This window comes from Chrysemys picta, chromosome 7, assembly GCF_011386835.1.
Source record: "Chrysemys picta bellii isolate R12L10 chromosome 7, ASM1138683v2, whole genome shotgun sequence".
NCBI lineage: Eukaryota > Metazoa > Chordata > Testudines > Emydidae > Chrysemys > Chrysemys picta.
Window position 1 is genome coordinate 8,618,214 of NC_088797.1, and position 14,884 is coordinate 8,633,097.

General features: G+C 41.6%; 1 protein-coding gene across 2 annotated transcripts; it reads right to left on the bottom strand.

Moving 5' to 3' along the window:
• Positions 1 to 2,496: 2,496 nt before the first annotated feature.
• Positions 2,497 to 12,607, bottom strand: LMOD3 (leiomodin 3). 2 transcript variants are annotated; one of them, XM_005297800.5, is made up of 3 exons: positions 11,818 to 12,607; positions 7,916 to 9,346; positions 2,497 to 3,009 (listed from the first exon to the last, which is right to left on the bottom strand). In XM_005297800.5, exons 1-3 carry the CDS (start codon positions 12,106 to 12,108, stop codon positions 2,983 to 2,985), a joined length of 1,749 nt encoding a protein of 582 aa, XP_005297857.2. In that variant the 5' UTR covers positions 12,109 to 12,607; the 3' UTR covers positions 2,497 to 2,982. The 2 variants fall into 2 exon arrangements, with proteins under 2 accessions (XP_005297857.2, XP_065406790.1); XM_065550718.1 differs by having other exon boundaries at positions 7,916 to 9,363; positions 11,818 to 12,274.
• Between the last annotated feature and the right edge of the window lie 2,277 nt (positions 12,608 to 14,884).

Genomic DNA, 14,884 nt, shown 5'->3' on the forward strand with positions numbered 1-14,884 from the left:
TTGCTTTTGCATTCTTTCTGATGGGGTGAGAGATGGGATCTTTTCCTGCTGCACATTCCTCTCTTACAGTAGGATCTGATGGCTCTGAACAGCCTTTGTGCCTTTCCAGAAGGCACCATTTTTGTGGGGCACTTTCCTAGACTCCACCTACCTTTCCTTTAGCCACACCCTCTCTGAACTGTTGCAATCATAGGCAAGGGTTGTGCTGATGCCACTGAGAATAGCATGTTCCAGTCTCTTCTCCGTATAGTTCCCTTCTTCATCTTTCATCTATGCTGCCAGTTCCTGCTGAGTGTGCTCTGTGTGCCATATTAGCATATGGTCCCACCTATGATTACATATAAGGTAGTGATGGGCTTTTGCTTGCTTTGCCTTCCCTCAGAGAAGGGATGGGGTTGCCATATTTTCTTCCAAACGCTTAGACACCCTTCCCGGTTGTGTGAGTGTAGAGTGGCTCCTATCGTGCATTTGCTTCCCCTTCTTTGTTACTACACAGTGTAGACAGTAGGAGCACACTGAAAATTTTACATGAACATTATGGGTCTGATTCACTAGAACGATCAGCCATAAAATCAGCTTAAGTGGCCCTGGGAGCATTCCCTTCATGTAGGGATCGGCTGATGGCATAGGGTCACTGCACCAGCTCTGCCATCCCTCAGACCCTCTCTGGCTGGAAACGATACCTAAGCACTAGGAGTTATGGTCAAGGCACACGCTTCCCTCCAGACGGACCCTTGAAAAGCTGCTCAGTTTAGGGTGAGTCCTGAATCGCCTCTGGGAATGGGGCTGAATAAGAGTGTCTCAAAGCTGCTTTGGCTCTTCCCACCTCTGCCTGACCATGCTCCTTTTTCTGCTAGCCTTTCAATTGAAAGAGAGCGACAACAACACTGGCACATCCCACCTAGGGTATTCTCTTCATTTGACAGCTGTAAATGAGAAATACAGTAAAACTGTGTTTTCCTCTCAACATGTGCACAAGCAATGTTGAATCATAGTTTTAAAAATTCCTTAGTGTGCTGTAAATTCATACAGTACCCTACAAACAGTAAATCAAGTTCCCTGCCTGCATGCATGTCCCCCACCCTCAAAGGGAATCAGACAGCAGCTCAGTTAAGGTACAGGGAGGGGACGTGAACAAAGGTGGAAGGGTGGATTTGAAAGGAGAGGGTTGATTGGCATGAAGAAGGCAACTGTTCTCTATGTGGGAGCAGTAGGATATGAAGCTGAGTGGGAGAAAAGAGGTTTGGGAAGGAAGCATGGATCGTGTAAGAGAAATGCAAGCTGGCTGGCAGAAGACTTTTTAGAGCCTTGGTGATCATATTGAGCGAGAAGGGAAGGAGAAACCAGGAGCTGCGGAAAGAAGAGGTCAGATTATTGGGATGGCCAAGGACATTCAGACAAGAAGAGAAGGAACTGAGCAGCAGTAATAGGCAGACCAAGGAGGAAAAAAAGAGCAAGACACAGCCTTGTGTCTTAGCTACTAGAGGCAGAGTAGGCCATTAATGGACTTGGTGATGCTGGTTTGCGTGGAGTGAAGTTTTGTGGGGAGCAAAAGGAGAGTTGGCAGATAGGAAGCAAGCAGAGTGAGGGGATAGACTAGTATGAACAGACTGAAGTAGGGGGAATACAACAGCATGCCTGGTAGCAAAGGGAAAGCATCCAGAAAAGAGATTAATTAAAGATAAGAGGAACTGAGGAGGATTTCACACGCTTTGGGTAGAGACTTTCCCCAACACCAGAAATGACCTCTCCTTTCCTGGGCACATTCTGTGGGTGCTTGGGCTGGGTTTGGATGGTACAGAATCAAGGCTTGTCACTTTGACCATTTAAAGCATTTTTCCCCATCAGAATATTTCAAAACCATTAACTGGCGCAAGGATGGGCAAGTGCCGTTACCTCCAGCTAGAGCTCTGCACTGCCATCACCATACAAGCGAGACATTCAGTTCCTTCCTCAAACTGGCAGGCAGCTTGAGACCCAAGCAGAGGGAAAAGGGCAAGGGCCCAAAAATACTCAGTAGCAGCAACTCTGGCCAGTTCATCAGTAGTATTGAGGGACATCTGAAACAGTCCAGTTCTATTCTCAGAAGGTGACTGCAATGTGTGGTCTGAAGCATGCGGGTGGCGAAACAGTTCAGGGTTATAGCAAGGACAGAGAGAATCTGCCAGGGGAATAATGATTGCACAGCTCCCAAAACAGCTCATGGCTTCATGTTTTAAATGCTAACCAGATAGAATACTTGCCAGAACACATTCTATGGAGTATGAAGTTTGAAACTGTTATGACTTTCTTTTTTTTCCCCTGTGTACTGTGCCTTTAAGTTTCTAAGAACTCTGCCTGTTTGCAGAGATGGCAGCCATTTTGTTCTCAGAACTACTGCAGTTCGTTTTGGAAGAAATGCACACTGTGCTCTCTCCTAGACAGGGCATTTTTGCTCTTTTGTTTGTTTGTTTCCTCAGTCTAAAAACGAAAATAATTCTGGACTGAAAATATAAGTTGTGTAGATAGAAATCACATGTGTACTTAATAAAAAAAGCAGTGGCATACAGCAGTGTGAAAAAAGAAAGTTGTGTGTGTAAAGAAGGAAAGTCACAATAGAGCACTATGTGTTGCAGGAGAATTTAACAGCAGAAAGTACCATGTAAGCAATAGAGTTCACTGTCTGAATCTGTAAAACCTGTTAAGTTGTTGCAGCTGCTGGGCAAATACCTCTGGACAAACTGGAGACTAGAATCCAACTGGCAGACAGAGATTATACCAGGGCATCATTGTTACTTGATAGCTGATGGAAATCCTTTTAGCATTGACTTGTTCCATTCCACCCTTTTTCATCATGGTATAAACAGATGCATATTACAAGCATTGTTCCCACATGTTCATATCTACCACTTGGCTTCTGAAGAAAGCATCCTTTGAAACAATTGTAAGTGAAACTTGAATCGTCTTTATTTCAAGTTGTTTCCTTCAGGGGAATCTGGTGTTTCACTCTAGCTCTTTTGGTACTGGCACCTGTACAAGACCAATAAGAAGACATGTTAATAGCAGGAAAAACTGGCTTTGCCCTTTTTTCTCCAAAAATAAGTGTGCTTATTATAATTAGACAGTAACATCACAGTACTGAAAATGTAACAGGAAATTCTGTGGCTATAATGGTTAAGAAATTCTTGGCACATTGTTGTCTCTTAGAATTCACAGAGCTGTTGGTTATTGCTTGATAAATCAAGTAGCCATCAATAACACCACTTAGCCCAGATAGAGATCCCATAGATCTCAGAGTGCTCTACAAGGTGAAGAGGCATTCTTATCCCGCATATGACAGATGGGGAAAGAGAGACTCTGGAGAGGATTTAAGTGATGTGCCAAGATCACACAGTGAGTCAGTGGCAGCGTCTATGTGCCTTGAATGCAAGTCCAGTGACCTGTCCACTGCGGATATTTTACTTCTAATCCATTGTGAGCCGTTCTAGACAGCGTGACCAGATCCAAGATACAACACTTCTACACCAATGTAAAAGGTCAGAAGTCCTGAAGACTGCCTTTCTTTGCAGCTAAATTAGTCTTTAAATAATCCTTGCCACTGTAGTAGTAGTAATAATAATAAAAATACCCCAGTGATGTGAGTTAGGGACATATTGGCAGCATTAACTTTGAATTTACAGGCAGGTGTCATTTTAAGACCGCTCATCTTCTTTAACATGTCAGGCCAAATTCTTGTCTCAGTTATGCCTGTGTAATTCCACTGAATATCGTGAGTTTGTACAAATGTAAATGGGACCAAAATATGGCCTGTAATTTAAAAAAAAATAATACATTGAAAAAAATTCAGAGGAAGTTATAAAGCAGGTGTCAATTACTTGAGAAATTGGAATGGCACCTTTTGGCAATTTACTTTTTAGACTGGATCCTCCACACTCATGCTCATGGGACTATTCCTTAATCACACAAGCAATTCCATTTGGATGATGATTTTCACAGAATTTAATGGGCCTGATCGCTTTTGTAAGAACTACGAGGTCAGTATTAGATCCTAGAAGACCAGAATGTTAAACACTATGGCCATGATTTTGAGTGCCCAATCTGAGTCTTCTGAAAGAGGCCTGGTTTTCCGAGGTTGAGGGCTCACCACTTTCTGAAAATCAGCCCCCTTAAAGTATTTCAAGTTGGACACACAAAAATGGAAGCATCCAAAATCATTAGTCCTTTTCATAATTTTGCCCCATATTTTGTAAAAATACATAACAGACCCAGATCCTACTCCTATTGTTGCCAAGAATTTTGCCATTGACTTAAATGGGAACAGGACCAAGTCCAGTCACTATAGTCACACAGTGGTTCCTAACGTGGGGTACACGCACCCCCTGGGGGTGCGAGATGCCCTTTCTGGGGGTGCGAGACATGCCAGATTTTTTTAGAAGGTAAATAATCGAAAACACAAATTAAGCACAGGCAGGTAAGTACAACTACTTTGTTTCATCAAACCTATGTATTTATTAACATTATACATTTTTTAATGATTACTGTAATATACAAACAAAATATATCTAGATTTAAGGGGTGCGAGAACATATTTTGAGAACCAAAGGGGTGCAGGCTGCAGTAAAAGTTAAGAACCACTGAGTGATAGACGCAGATCCGGGGCCGATATATTATTTTGTTAAATACATGTTCACTGTTAACATTTCATACATGCAAAACCTAATTCACCATTGCTGTAAACGGGCATATCTCCATTGATTTCATTCCAGTTACACTTGCTCATGCCAGAAGTGAATTTAGCCCATGGTCTTTCTTGTTTGGTTTTATCTATTTATTAAAAACGTTATTTTTAATTAAGATATTATTGAAGGCATTATATGTGCTCTACAGACCAAAATAATACGTTAGAGGCCATTTGATTCTATCTGATATGGACTCGGGCAATTTTAAAAATGTGTCCTGGACCAGATAGACCAAAGCAGCTCCGGAGGAGCCACTTCTGCCTGTCTAGCAAATTATCAATTCAAAAGTCATGGCATATGCACTAAATATACCTTAGAAATGGTTGACTATACAGACATAGATTAAGGGGCATTGGCAGTGTCGCCATTTGTAATATCATGATAATCTCAAACAAAGCAAGGAAGAGTTGCGGTAAAACAAACAAACAAATGTACTCCTCTACCCACTAAAACAAGAGCACAGTCTCTCATGAGATCTTCTGAGTGGTAAAAGCCCCCTAAGAACTTTCCCTACAAGTGTGCATTAAAGGCTTCAGTGGGTGAGATGCTGAGCCTCCATAACTCCAAATCATATTGATGGGAGTTCATTTATGTCTCGTCTTGTAAGTTACTGAGCCCCTGTTCTCTGTGTCATTTGGAGATGGAGTTATGGGAAGGCAGGGGACTAAGGTACGTCTATACTTACCTCCGGGTCCGGCGGTAAGCAACCGATCTTCTGGGATCTATTTATCGCGTCTTGTCTAGACGCGATAAATCGATCCCGGATCGATCCCGGAAGTGCTCGCCGTCGACGCCGGTACTCCTACTCCGCAAGAGGAGTACGCGGAGTCGACGGGGGAGCCTGCCTGCCACGTCTGGACCCGCGGTAAGTTCGAACTAAGATAGTTCGACTTCAGCTACGTGAATAACGTAGCTGAAGTTGCGTATCTTAGTTCGAAGTGGGGGGTTAGTGTGGACCAGGCCTAAGGCTAGGAATAAATGGTCAGTTTTCAGAATGGAGAGAGGTAAATAGTGGTGTCCCCCAGGGGTCTGTACTGGGCCCAGTTCTAGTCAACGTATTCATAAATGATCTGGAAAAAGAGGTAAACAGTGAGGTGGCAAAATTTGCAGATGATACAAAACTACTCAAGATAGTTAAGTCCCAGGCAGACTGCAAAGAGCTACAGAAGGATCTCTCAAAACTGTGACTGGGCAACAAAATAGAAGATGAAATTCAATGTTGATAAATGCAAAGTAATGCACATTGGAAAACATAATATCAACTATGCATATCAAATGATGGGGTCTAAATCAGCTGTGACCACTCAAGAAAGAGATCTTGGAGTCATTGGGGATAGTTCTCTGAAAACATCCACTCAATGTGCAGCGGCAGTCAAAATAAGCTAACAGAATGTTGGGAATCATTAAGAAAGGGATAGATAATAAGATAGAAAATATCATATTGCCTCTATATAAATCCATGGTACGCCCACATCTTGAATACTGCATGCAGATGTGTTCGCCACATCTCAAAAAAGATATATTGGACTTGGAAAAGGTTCAGAAAAGGGCAACAAAAATGATTAGGGGTATGGAAAGGCTGCTGTATGAGGAGAGATTAATATGACTGGAACTTTTCAGCTTGGAAAAGAGACGACTAAGGGGGGATATGATAGAGGTGTGGAGAAAGTAAATAAGGAAGTGTTATTTACTCCTTCTCATAACACAAGAACTAGGGGCCACCAAATGAAATTAATAGGCAGCAGGTTTAAAAGGAAGTATTTCTTCATACAATGCACAGTCAACCTGTGGAACTCCTTGCTAGAGGATGTTGTGAAGGCCAAGACTATAACAGGGTTCAAAAAAGAACAAGATAAATTCATGGAGGATAGGTCCATCAATAGCTATTAGCCAGGATGGCCAGGGATGGTGTCCCTAGCCTCTGTTTACCAGAAGTTGGGAATGGGCGACAGGAGACGGATCACTTGATGACTACCTGTTCTGTTCATTCCCTTTGGGGCACCTGGTATTGGCCACTGTCGGAAGATAGGATACTGGGCTAGATGGACCTTTCGTCTGACCCAGTATGGCCATTATTATGTTCTTATGTTAAGGCTAGGGCACTGAACAGGTGACTAAGTAGACCTAGGTTCAGTTCCTGGCCTTTCCACTGGTTTGCTGGGTAATCTTTGGGCAAGTCACTTCATCTCCCTGTGCCTCACTTTCCCCATCTGTGAAATGGGGATAATGATACTCACCTTGTAAGGGGCTTTGAGATCTATGGATGAAAAGTGCTAGATAGGTATTATTATGGGGCTCAGAACCTCATAGGATTGACCATAAATTGTTAAGGACCCTGTATAATGTTTGGAGGATTAGTAATAAATCATTCCTGCAACTATTTGCACCCTAAAAGAAACAGATTTACACACACACACACGCACACACACTTACACTTCTAATTTTTTTGCTTATCTATTGAGTTGAGTCCTTTTCTTTTACCTTTATGATTGTGGGCATACAGAGGTTTGAAATCTCCCTTTAGGACTTTGTGTCAGTGGTACCATTTCACTGACTACTATTTAGAGGGGCTTATGATTTGTCTAGTTATGAGCTGAAATTAGGCATGAAATCTCACTCTATGGGCAGATAACGGTGTGGGTCTTGCCATCCTTGCTCAAAGAACACTCAGTGGGAGCTTTTCCTATATAAGGACTGTAAGTTGGGCTTAATATTGACCACATTTGAAGTAAAACTGTGGTTGGTCATTATTGCGATGTAACGTGTGAATTAAAGTATGAATTCATCTAACAGCTCACAACGGCCCAGGAGGCAACTAACAAACCCTTTATCAAAATTCCAGAACATAAATGTACTTAATTTTAAAATGATGATGAATCTATCCAGAAAGCATAGGAGCCAAATCTTCACCAGGCATTAATAAATGCATCTGCAAAATTTGCGGTTGTATTAATTTGCCTGTGCAAAAGTCTGCATTTGTGCATATAGAAACACGTGACTAATGCTCAAAAGCTGTTCACAAAAATGCCAACTTGCATACAATAACCATGTTTCTATGCCTGAAAATGAATAGGCCCACAATTTTTGTAGATGCTTTTGTGGAAGCCCTTCAAATAGAATATTAGATTTGATTTGCATTAAATTACAGAGATGGAAATATTTCCCTGTTGCTACCATTCTGTTTCATAAACACTTACCGGTTTAAGATAAGCGACGTTACTCTGACGAATGTCATTTAAGAGCTTTTCTCTTGGGGTTATCTCAACTAGAGGAGGTGGTCGTTTTTTTGGAACTGGTTTAAGAGTCTTGATCACATCTTTGATGCTTGTTTTTTCAGCTGGTTCCACGTATTCTGGTATAGTGGGCTTGCGCTGAGTTCTCTTGAGTTTGACCATTTTGAAGGAGGCAGGTTCCTCACTGCTCTGTTCTTCAGGGGCTGGCTTTCTTGCATGTTCATTTTTCCTGCTCATGGGCATAGTTTTAGGGACAGGTGGCGGCTTGGGGGCTTGTATTGAGCTATACATCCTTGAATCAGGCATTGGTCCCCCTAGCATTTCCCACATCCCAGGAGGCAACCCTAGTCCATTTTCTAACATGGCTATTAACTCTCTCTGCTGTTTTAATTGCTGCTGTTTTTGCTCATCCTGCCTTTTTTGCCTTTGTCTGTCAAGATTTCTGCTGAGCAGATTGGTAACAACCATCCTGGGGCCTGGAAGTTCAAAGTGATAGCCCATCTTCAGCAGCTTAGGGTTGGCTTTCAGAAGCCTGGCAATTTCCATTTCAGCTTGATGGCCCAACATGTTCCTCTGATTGTGAAAACGCAGTTCAGTTAACGTCTCATTATACTGCAGACATCTCATGATAGCAACGATTCCCTTGCCTGAAATAAAATTTGAATCAATGTTTAGAGTAGTGATGCTCCTGTTTTCACGTAACATGTTGGCCACAGCAAAAGCTACGTTATCATCAGCTCCCACATTGGCTAAACTAAATGTTTTTACATGCTTGTTTTTTTTCATGGCATTCACAAAGTCCACCAGCATTTCCTTTGGGATGTTTTCAATGTTGTTCAGGTTGAGTTCCTTCACATCTGGATCGTTTTTCCGGACCTTCTGCAAGCTCTCATCTAAATTGGTTTGGTTTCCTGAAGGTCTTGCACTTAACTTAATAAAACTAGTATCTACAGCTAACTTCTTTGGAATTTGTAGTTTTGATACTTTCTTCTCATGGTTTTCTTGGTTTTCTGGATTTTCCCCTGATTTTGTACATGGCTTCTTAGTTACCTGAGCACTGTTGCTGTTTTTGTCTCCATATGGCTTCTTCATTCTTGATTCTTCTTCGTCATCTTCCTCCTCCTCCTCTTCATCATCGTCATCTTCCTCCTCGTCGTCATCATCATCATCATCATCTTCCTCCTCCTCCTCTTCTTCATCTTCTGTCTCTTTATAGCTTCTCTCTTCATTTGTTTCTCCCGATTGTTGAGCTGAACCCGGCTTGGCCTGTTCGACATGTTCGTTTTTGTAATATGTTTCTTTTCGGTCTGCTTCTGTAGTATCTTCTGCCATTTTTTGCTTAGCAATATTGTCCATATCCCCAGCATTTTCTTCAAACTTCTCTGCAACGTTTCTCTAAAGAAGACAAAATGCTAATAGCTGAAATAATTTAAAATGGTTTTGTGACATTAATTATGTGCTGAAATAAAAATATAGCAAATGGATTTAACATATCTGTTTTTCCTCACATCATATATAAGAGAATTCTTTTAGAAAAAAGAAACAATGTTCATTGTACTTCTGGCCTAAATGTGAATGAACAATAATTCCTTACTTAAATACTGTTATACAGCAATCTCTCATATAAACTTTCCAAGAATGCCAATAACTTCTTTCACATTCCTGATCTAAAGTCTATTGATGTCATGTGAAATCTTTCTATTGACATCAATGGTAGATCAGCCCTAATTGTCTCTGATATAACAATGGGTTGTCTATCGCATTTCTAGGAAACCTTTGTTTTTCATGTAGCAAAAAAATGGAGATACATTTCTAGCTATTGGCTCTGTGGCTCAGTCTAATGAAGATCAAAGAGGAGAACATCATAGTAACTGGTAGAACTCTTAGTGCAGGTCACCCAGAGGATTCAGGGGGCCTGGGGCAAAGCAATTTTGGGGGCCCCTTCTATAAAAAAAGTTGCAATATTATAGAATGCTATATTCTCGTGGGGGCCCCTGAGGGGCCTGGGGCAAATTGCCCCACTTGCTCCCCCTCCCCCCCCCCCGGGGCGGCCCGGTATTAGTGTTCAAGCCTTAGGAGTCTGGGCTTTTGTGTAGAGCATTAGCATTAAGGGGGCATCACTGAGGATGTAGGTGAATATTAGTTCAATTGCTTTTGTGTTCTGCAGTGGGAAAGTGGTTTCTGAACACTGCTTGATTCAAGGGCTGTGCTTTTAGCATCAGTAATGACATCATATTAGCATCTGCTCTGTTCCTGCCAGGAAGGTTAGCCACTTTCCCTGAAGGTCTATTTCATGTACAATTTAATTTTCTTGTCCCTTCCTCATGATGGGTAAGAACTGGATTTTACTACTTAGGACCCATTTTACTTTGTCTGCAGCTTGCTATTAGTAAGCAAAAACTCCCATGGACTCCAGTGAGAGTTTATCTATAAATAAGGAGTGCAGGATCAGGCCCTTTGTATGTACAAGAGTAAGGGATGCAGATGGTGGTGGTGGTCCTGCCCCACTGAGATCAGGATTGGAACCACAGTGACACTTAACTGCACTTCTCCTTTGTACCAGTGGAGGTTGCTATTTGTCAAGTTCTGAAGTGACAAAGGAGGGGATGCTGAAATATAAATAAATCATATCTGTTTGCTGTATTAATGAAGCTCTCGGAGTTTTTGTATGGATTTAACTTGACACAGAACTGGGAATGAACCACACAACTCCCAACTTTGGAATAGTTCAAATCTGGATCCAAACTATATCCAGGCCCATCTATATTTTGTACAATAGAGGTTAAAGAAACCCCAACAACTTTCAACATCCCAAAGTATAAAAGGAAGCACATTTATATATGAACCTGTTAAAGGCCAACAACGATCAAGCGACAGCTTATCTTCTTTGTAAACACCTACTGGGACACTACAAATTTTACTGGAATTCAGGGATATACAGTACTGACGTACTAGAATACAACCATATTATATAAGGTTGGACTGATGGTAAAAAGTCGCACACTGTTTCTCCCTTGAGTCCTTTAAAATTCCTACAGGTCCTAATACAGATGTATTTACGCAGGCACATCTCCCCTTGTATTCAGTGGGAGTTTGGCCTGCATAAAGACTATGGCCCCAATTCAGCAAAATATTTAAGTACGTGCTTAACTTTAAGTCAATGGGACTTAGGAATGTGCTTAAGTGCATTGCTGAATAGGATTGGACTCTTGAATCAGAGCCCACCATAAGACATACAACTGGATCCCCAGTTCCATTAACTTGGCTGATTTACATCTGCTGAGTATTTGGTCCATGAAGTTTGGGCTCATAGTCTCTAGTGACTGTAACTCATAGTCAAAAAGACAGACATTTTCAATGTGACATTGTTATATTAATTATTACTATTATTATTATCATCCAATTTTAGAGTTTATTAAGCCCTTCTAATTATATTAAGGTTATAAGGGAAAATCACACTAGCCAATATATATATTCTTATATATATTATGGAGAAATAAAAAGCTTGACTTCTATTTTGTGATTTGCTTTCATATGGTGTTTTTTCAGTCAGAGGTTTTGATGAAATAAAAACGTCATTTTCTTACATTTGAAAATGTAGTTAACAATTTAGGGCAAAAAGTAAAAATAAAAACCCTGGGGTAATCTTTCAAGTTACATCCTATAGTTATAGAGAATTTTGAAACAAGATTTGACTGAGTTTAATTCATACACTATACTGTGCTTTAATTTGTAGAAGGAACTGACAGAGAGGAAGACAAAAGCATCAAACCTATTGTTATGAGGGCCCTGATCTTTGGCAATATACTCTTACAATAAGTCTTATAGCAGATGCATAATAAACAGTTGTGATTCTCGCTTATTACCTCAGATGGCAAGAGGTTGACGGGAACTCTCTCATCCTCTAGCATGCGTCTTGATGCCTTCTGCCAATACAGGTAATCAACAAGAGATCTGTGGTCAAAGTTTCCCGTTGGAGGTTTTTCAGTCTGATCTTTCTGTATCATTCCAACTGGGACTCTTGGATCTGGAGCCATGACTTCCATTTCACATTGGAGCTCCCTCAGCTCTTCAGGGGATAAGTTTCCTAAGATTTCATCTTCATCAATGTCCTCGATTCTGACTTCCTGGTCAGAATTTTGGCTGAATTCAGACATTTCTTTAAACCCGCAGAAAATAATTTATAAAACGCTGTGCTACTAATGGTATTACACGCTGTTAAATCCCCACATTCATGTTTTTGTCGTGGCCCGTGGCAGTGCTGGATCTCAGTGTGTGAGAGAGACAGTGGGACTAAAGCTTTTACTAAGTCTATATTAAGCTGCTGCACTTGGCTGGATAAAGAGAATTTATGGAGATGCTGCCATGCTCCGTTTTCAGCAACTTGTCAGCTGTGCAAACCCTTCTGACATTTCAGTACAGCCGGTATGTCTCTCATTCAGTAATAGAGAAGATGATAGTTTTCTAGAGGATTCCCTTCAGAGGATGACTTTTAAATCTCATCATATTGATAAATCTGCTATATATACACAGGATGAAATTCACATTTGTGCAGAGAACCAACACACAAGTTTTCTTGGAACTGGAAAAGGTTCAGAGAAGGGCAACAAAGACAATCAAAGGTATGGAAGTGCTCCCATGTGACAAGAAACTAAAGAGATTAGGGGTGTTCAGTTTAGAAAAGAGACAACAAAGAGGGGATATGATAGAAGTCTATAAAATCGTGTAGTGTGGAGAAAGTGAATAGAGAAGTATTATTTATCTTTTGACACAATACAAAAACCAAGCATCCCAATGAAATGAATAGGCAGCAAGTTTAATACAAACAAGAGGAAGTATTTTTTCACAGAACGCACAACTAACCATGGAACTCATTGCCGTGGGATATCGTGATGGCCAAAAATATAATTGGGTTAAAAAAAACTGGATAATTTCATGGAGGATCGGTTCATCAAGGTCAACCCCATGCTTAGGGCAGCACTGAACCTCTGACTACCAGATGCCAGGAGTAGAAGACAGGGATGGATCACTCCATAAATGCCCTGTTCTGTACACTTCCCTTGAAACTCTGGTACAGGCCACCGCTGGAGATAGCAAACTGGATGAGATAGACCATGGTCCCTATATCATAATAAGGTGCACTTGTTACTACTACCAGGGTCCTGGGCCATGACAAGGGGTCCTAGGTGCTAATAACAACCTGAATCTAAAGAACCAGGTGTGCAGTGAATGTTACCTCTGTAAATTCTTTATTCATAAGGCCTCTTTACCACATAATAAGCCTCATCCTAGGAGTGGGACATAAGTCCTTGTGTAGTCATGGGTGAAATTCACCAGTAGTGTTTCTCCTTGAGGTTACCATATCATTTTCACACCCATCGGCTAATGTTAGGATATTGTGGTTATTGTTTACAACTAGGGATGTCATGCAAGTTTAAAACAAACTGTTGGGCCTATTTGCCACATATATTGAACACCATCATGAAGCTTTAGTCTTTATTTAGATTTCCCCTACACCTTGTGCGTTGAAGAACGCTAAAGAGACTTTTGTCTTTTTGGGTTTGTATCCCAGTAGACAAGTGTTCTCAAATTTTTTCCCCCCAGAAAGCGTATCTTGTGTATACTGTTCCTACTTATTAAATATAGAGCATTACTTGTGATTATAGGTATTTTACAATGCACTGAGGTTACAGATCCAAAAATAAGACCCTATTTAACATCCTACTGTGCATGCGTTAGGAGCTAGCTGGGTCTGTAAAACACAATATATTGGTAGAAGTTAACCTGTCTCACAAGAGGTTCACAGCTAAGAAGCAGTGCGCTAATCTGCTGCATATCTATGACTATAATTAGTTTTCTGAGACCTAATAAGTACTGTATTTGCATCCGTCTAGGCAATAGTGCACCAAAAGAAAACAACAACATTCCACTGAATTTCCTTGTTACCAAGTATCCGTGAATGACTGGGAAATCCTCAATTATTACCACCATTTCCTGTCTCCTTCCAATTCACTATCAAACCATCTTAGATCAGAATCTCTGCCAGCCTTCTGGACTGCAATGTGCTCACACAAGATATGTCCGGTCAGAATCTGGGCTCTGCCTCTGGACATGGGAACCTGGTTAGGAATTATTTTCAACTAACTGTCTATCTTGAAAAGTTTTATTTTTTCCGTCATATGATTAGGGTGGGCCACTGGCAGCCTGGAATAAGTGGGTGAAACCTCCTTGGGAATCTCTGGGATAAATTTGGCAGCGATGTACACAGTAGCGTAAGACAGACAATGGGAGTAAGTCGTGTGACTTAGAATAATTTGGCATTTAGTGAGTGTAGAAGAGCCGTCTGGCACGGGAATTGGGACAAGCGATGCAGGAAGTGTGGCTACGCCAACGATACGCTACCCCACGTCCTATGTAGCTGCAAGCCCCATTCGAGAGCTTGGAAGCTATGACACAACGCCATCCAAGATCGCTTGGCCAGAACCATCCCGCCACCCATGGAGAAGGTTGCCGTTAACTCTGCCATCTCTGGAACTGACAGCCAACTGCAGCCGGACATCGTCATCACCAACGAGGACCGGAAGATCATCATGGTGGACGTCACAGTGCCCTTCGAGAACAGGACCCCGGCCTTCCATGATTCCTGAGCTTGAAAGGTGGAGAAATATGCCCCCCTGGCTGAAACCTTGAGAGCAAAGGGTTACCAGGTTCAGACACACGCGCTGATCGTCGGAGCCTTGGGCACATGGGATCCCAGTAACGAGCGTGTGCTGAGAGAATGCAGAATCGGTCAACGCTACGCTCGGCTGATGTGGCAACTCATGGTGTCAGATGCCATTAGGTGGTCGAGGGACATCTACATAGAACACATCACTGGACATCAGCAGTATCAGGAGGGATGAGCTGGAGTGCCGATGAGAAGCGCAGTCAGGA

Bases quoted from the DNA above. Each gene is read 5' to 3' on its own strand.
- LMOD3 (XM_005297800.5), bottom strand. From the start codon at position 12,108: ATGTCTGAATTCAGCCAAAATTCTGACCAGGAAGTCAGAATCGAGGAC. The intron at 9,347-11,817 runs GTAATAAGCGAG...TGTCTTCTTTAG, and splicing joins TCAACCTCTTGCCATCTGAG to AGAAACGTTGCAGAGAAGTT. The intron at 3,010-7,915 runs GTAAGTGTTTAT...GGTCTTGTACAG, and splicing joins ACGTCGCTTATCTTAAACCG to GTGCCAGTACCAAAAGAGCT.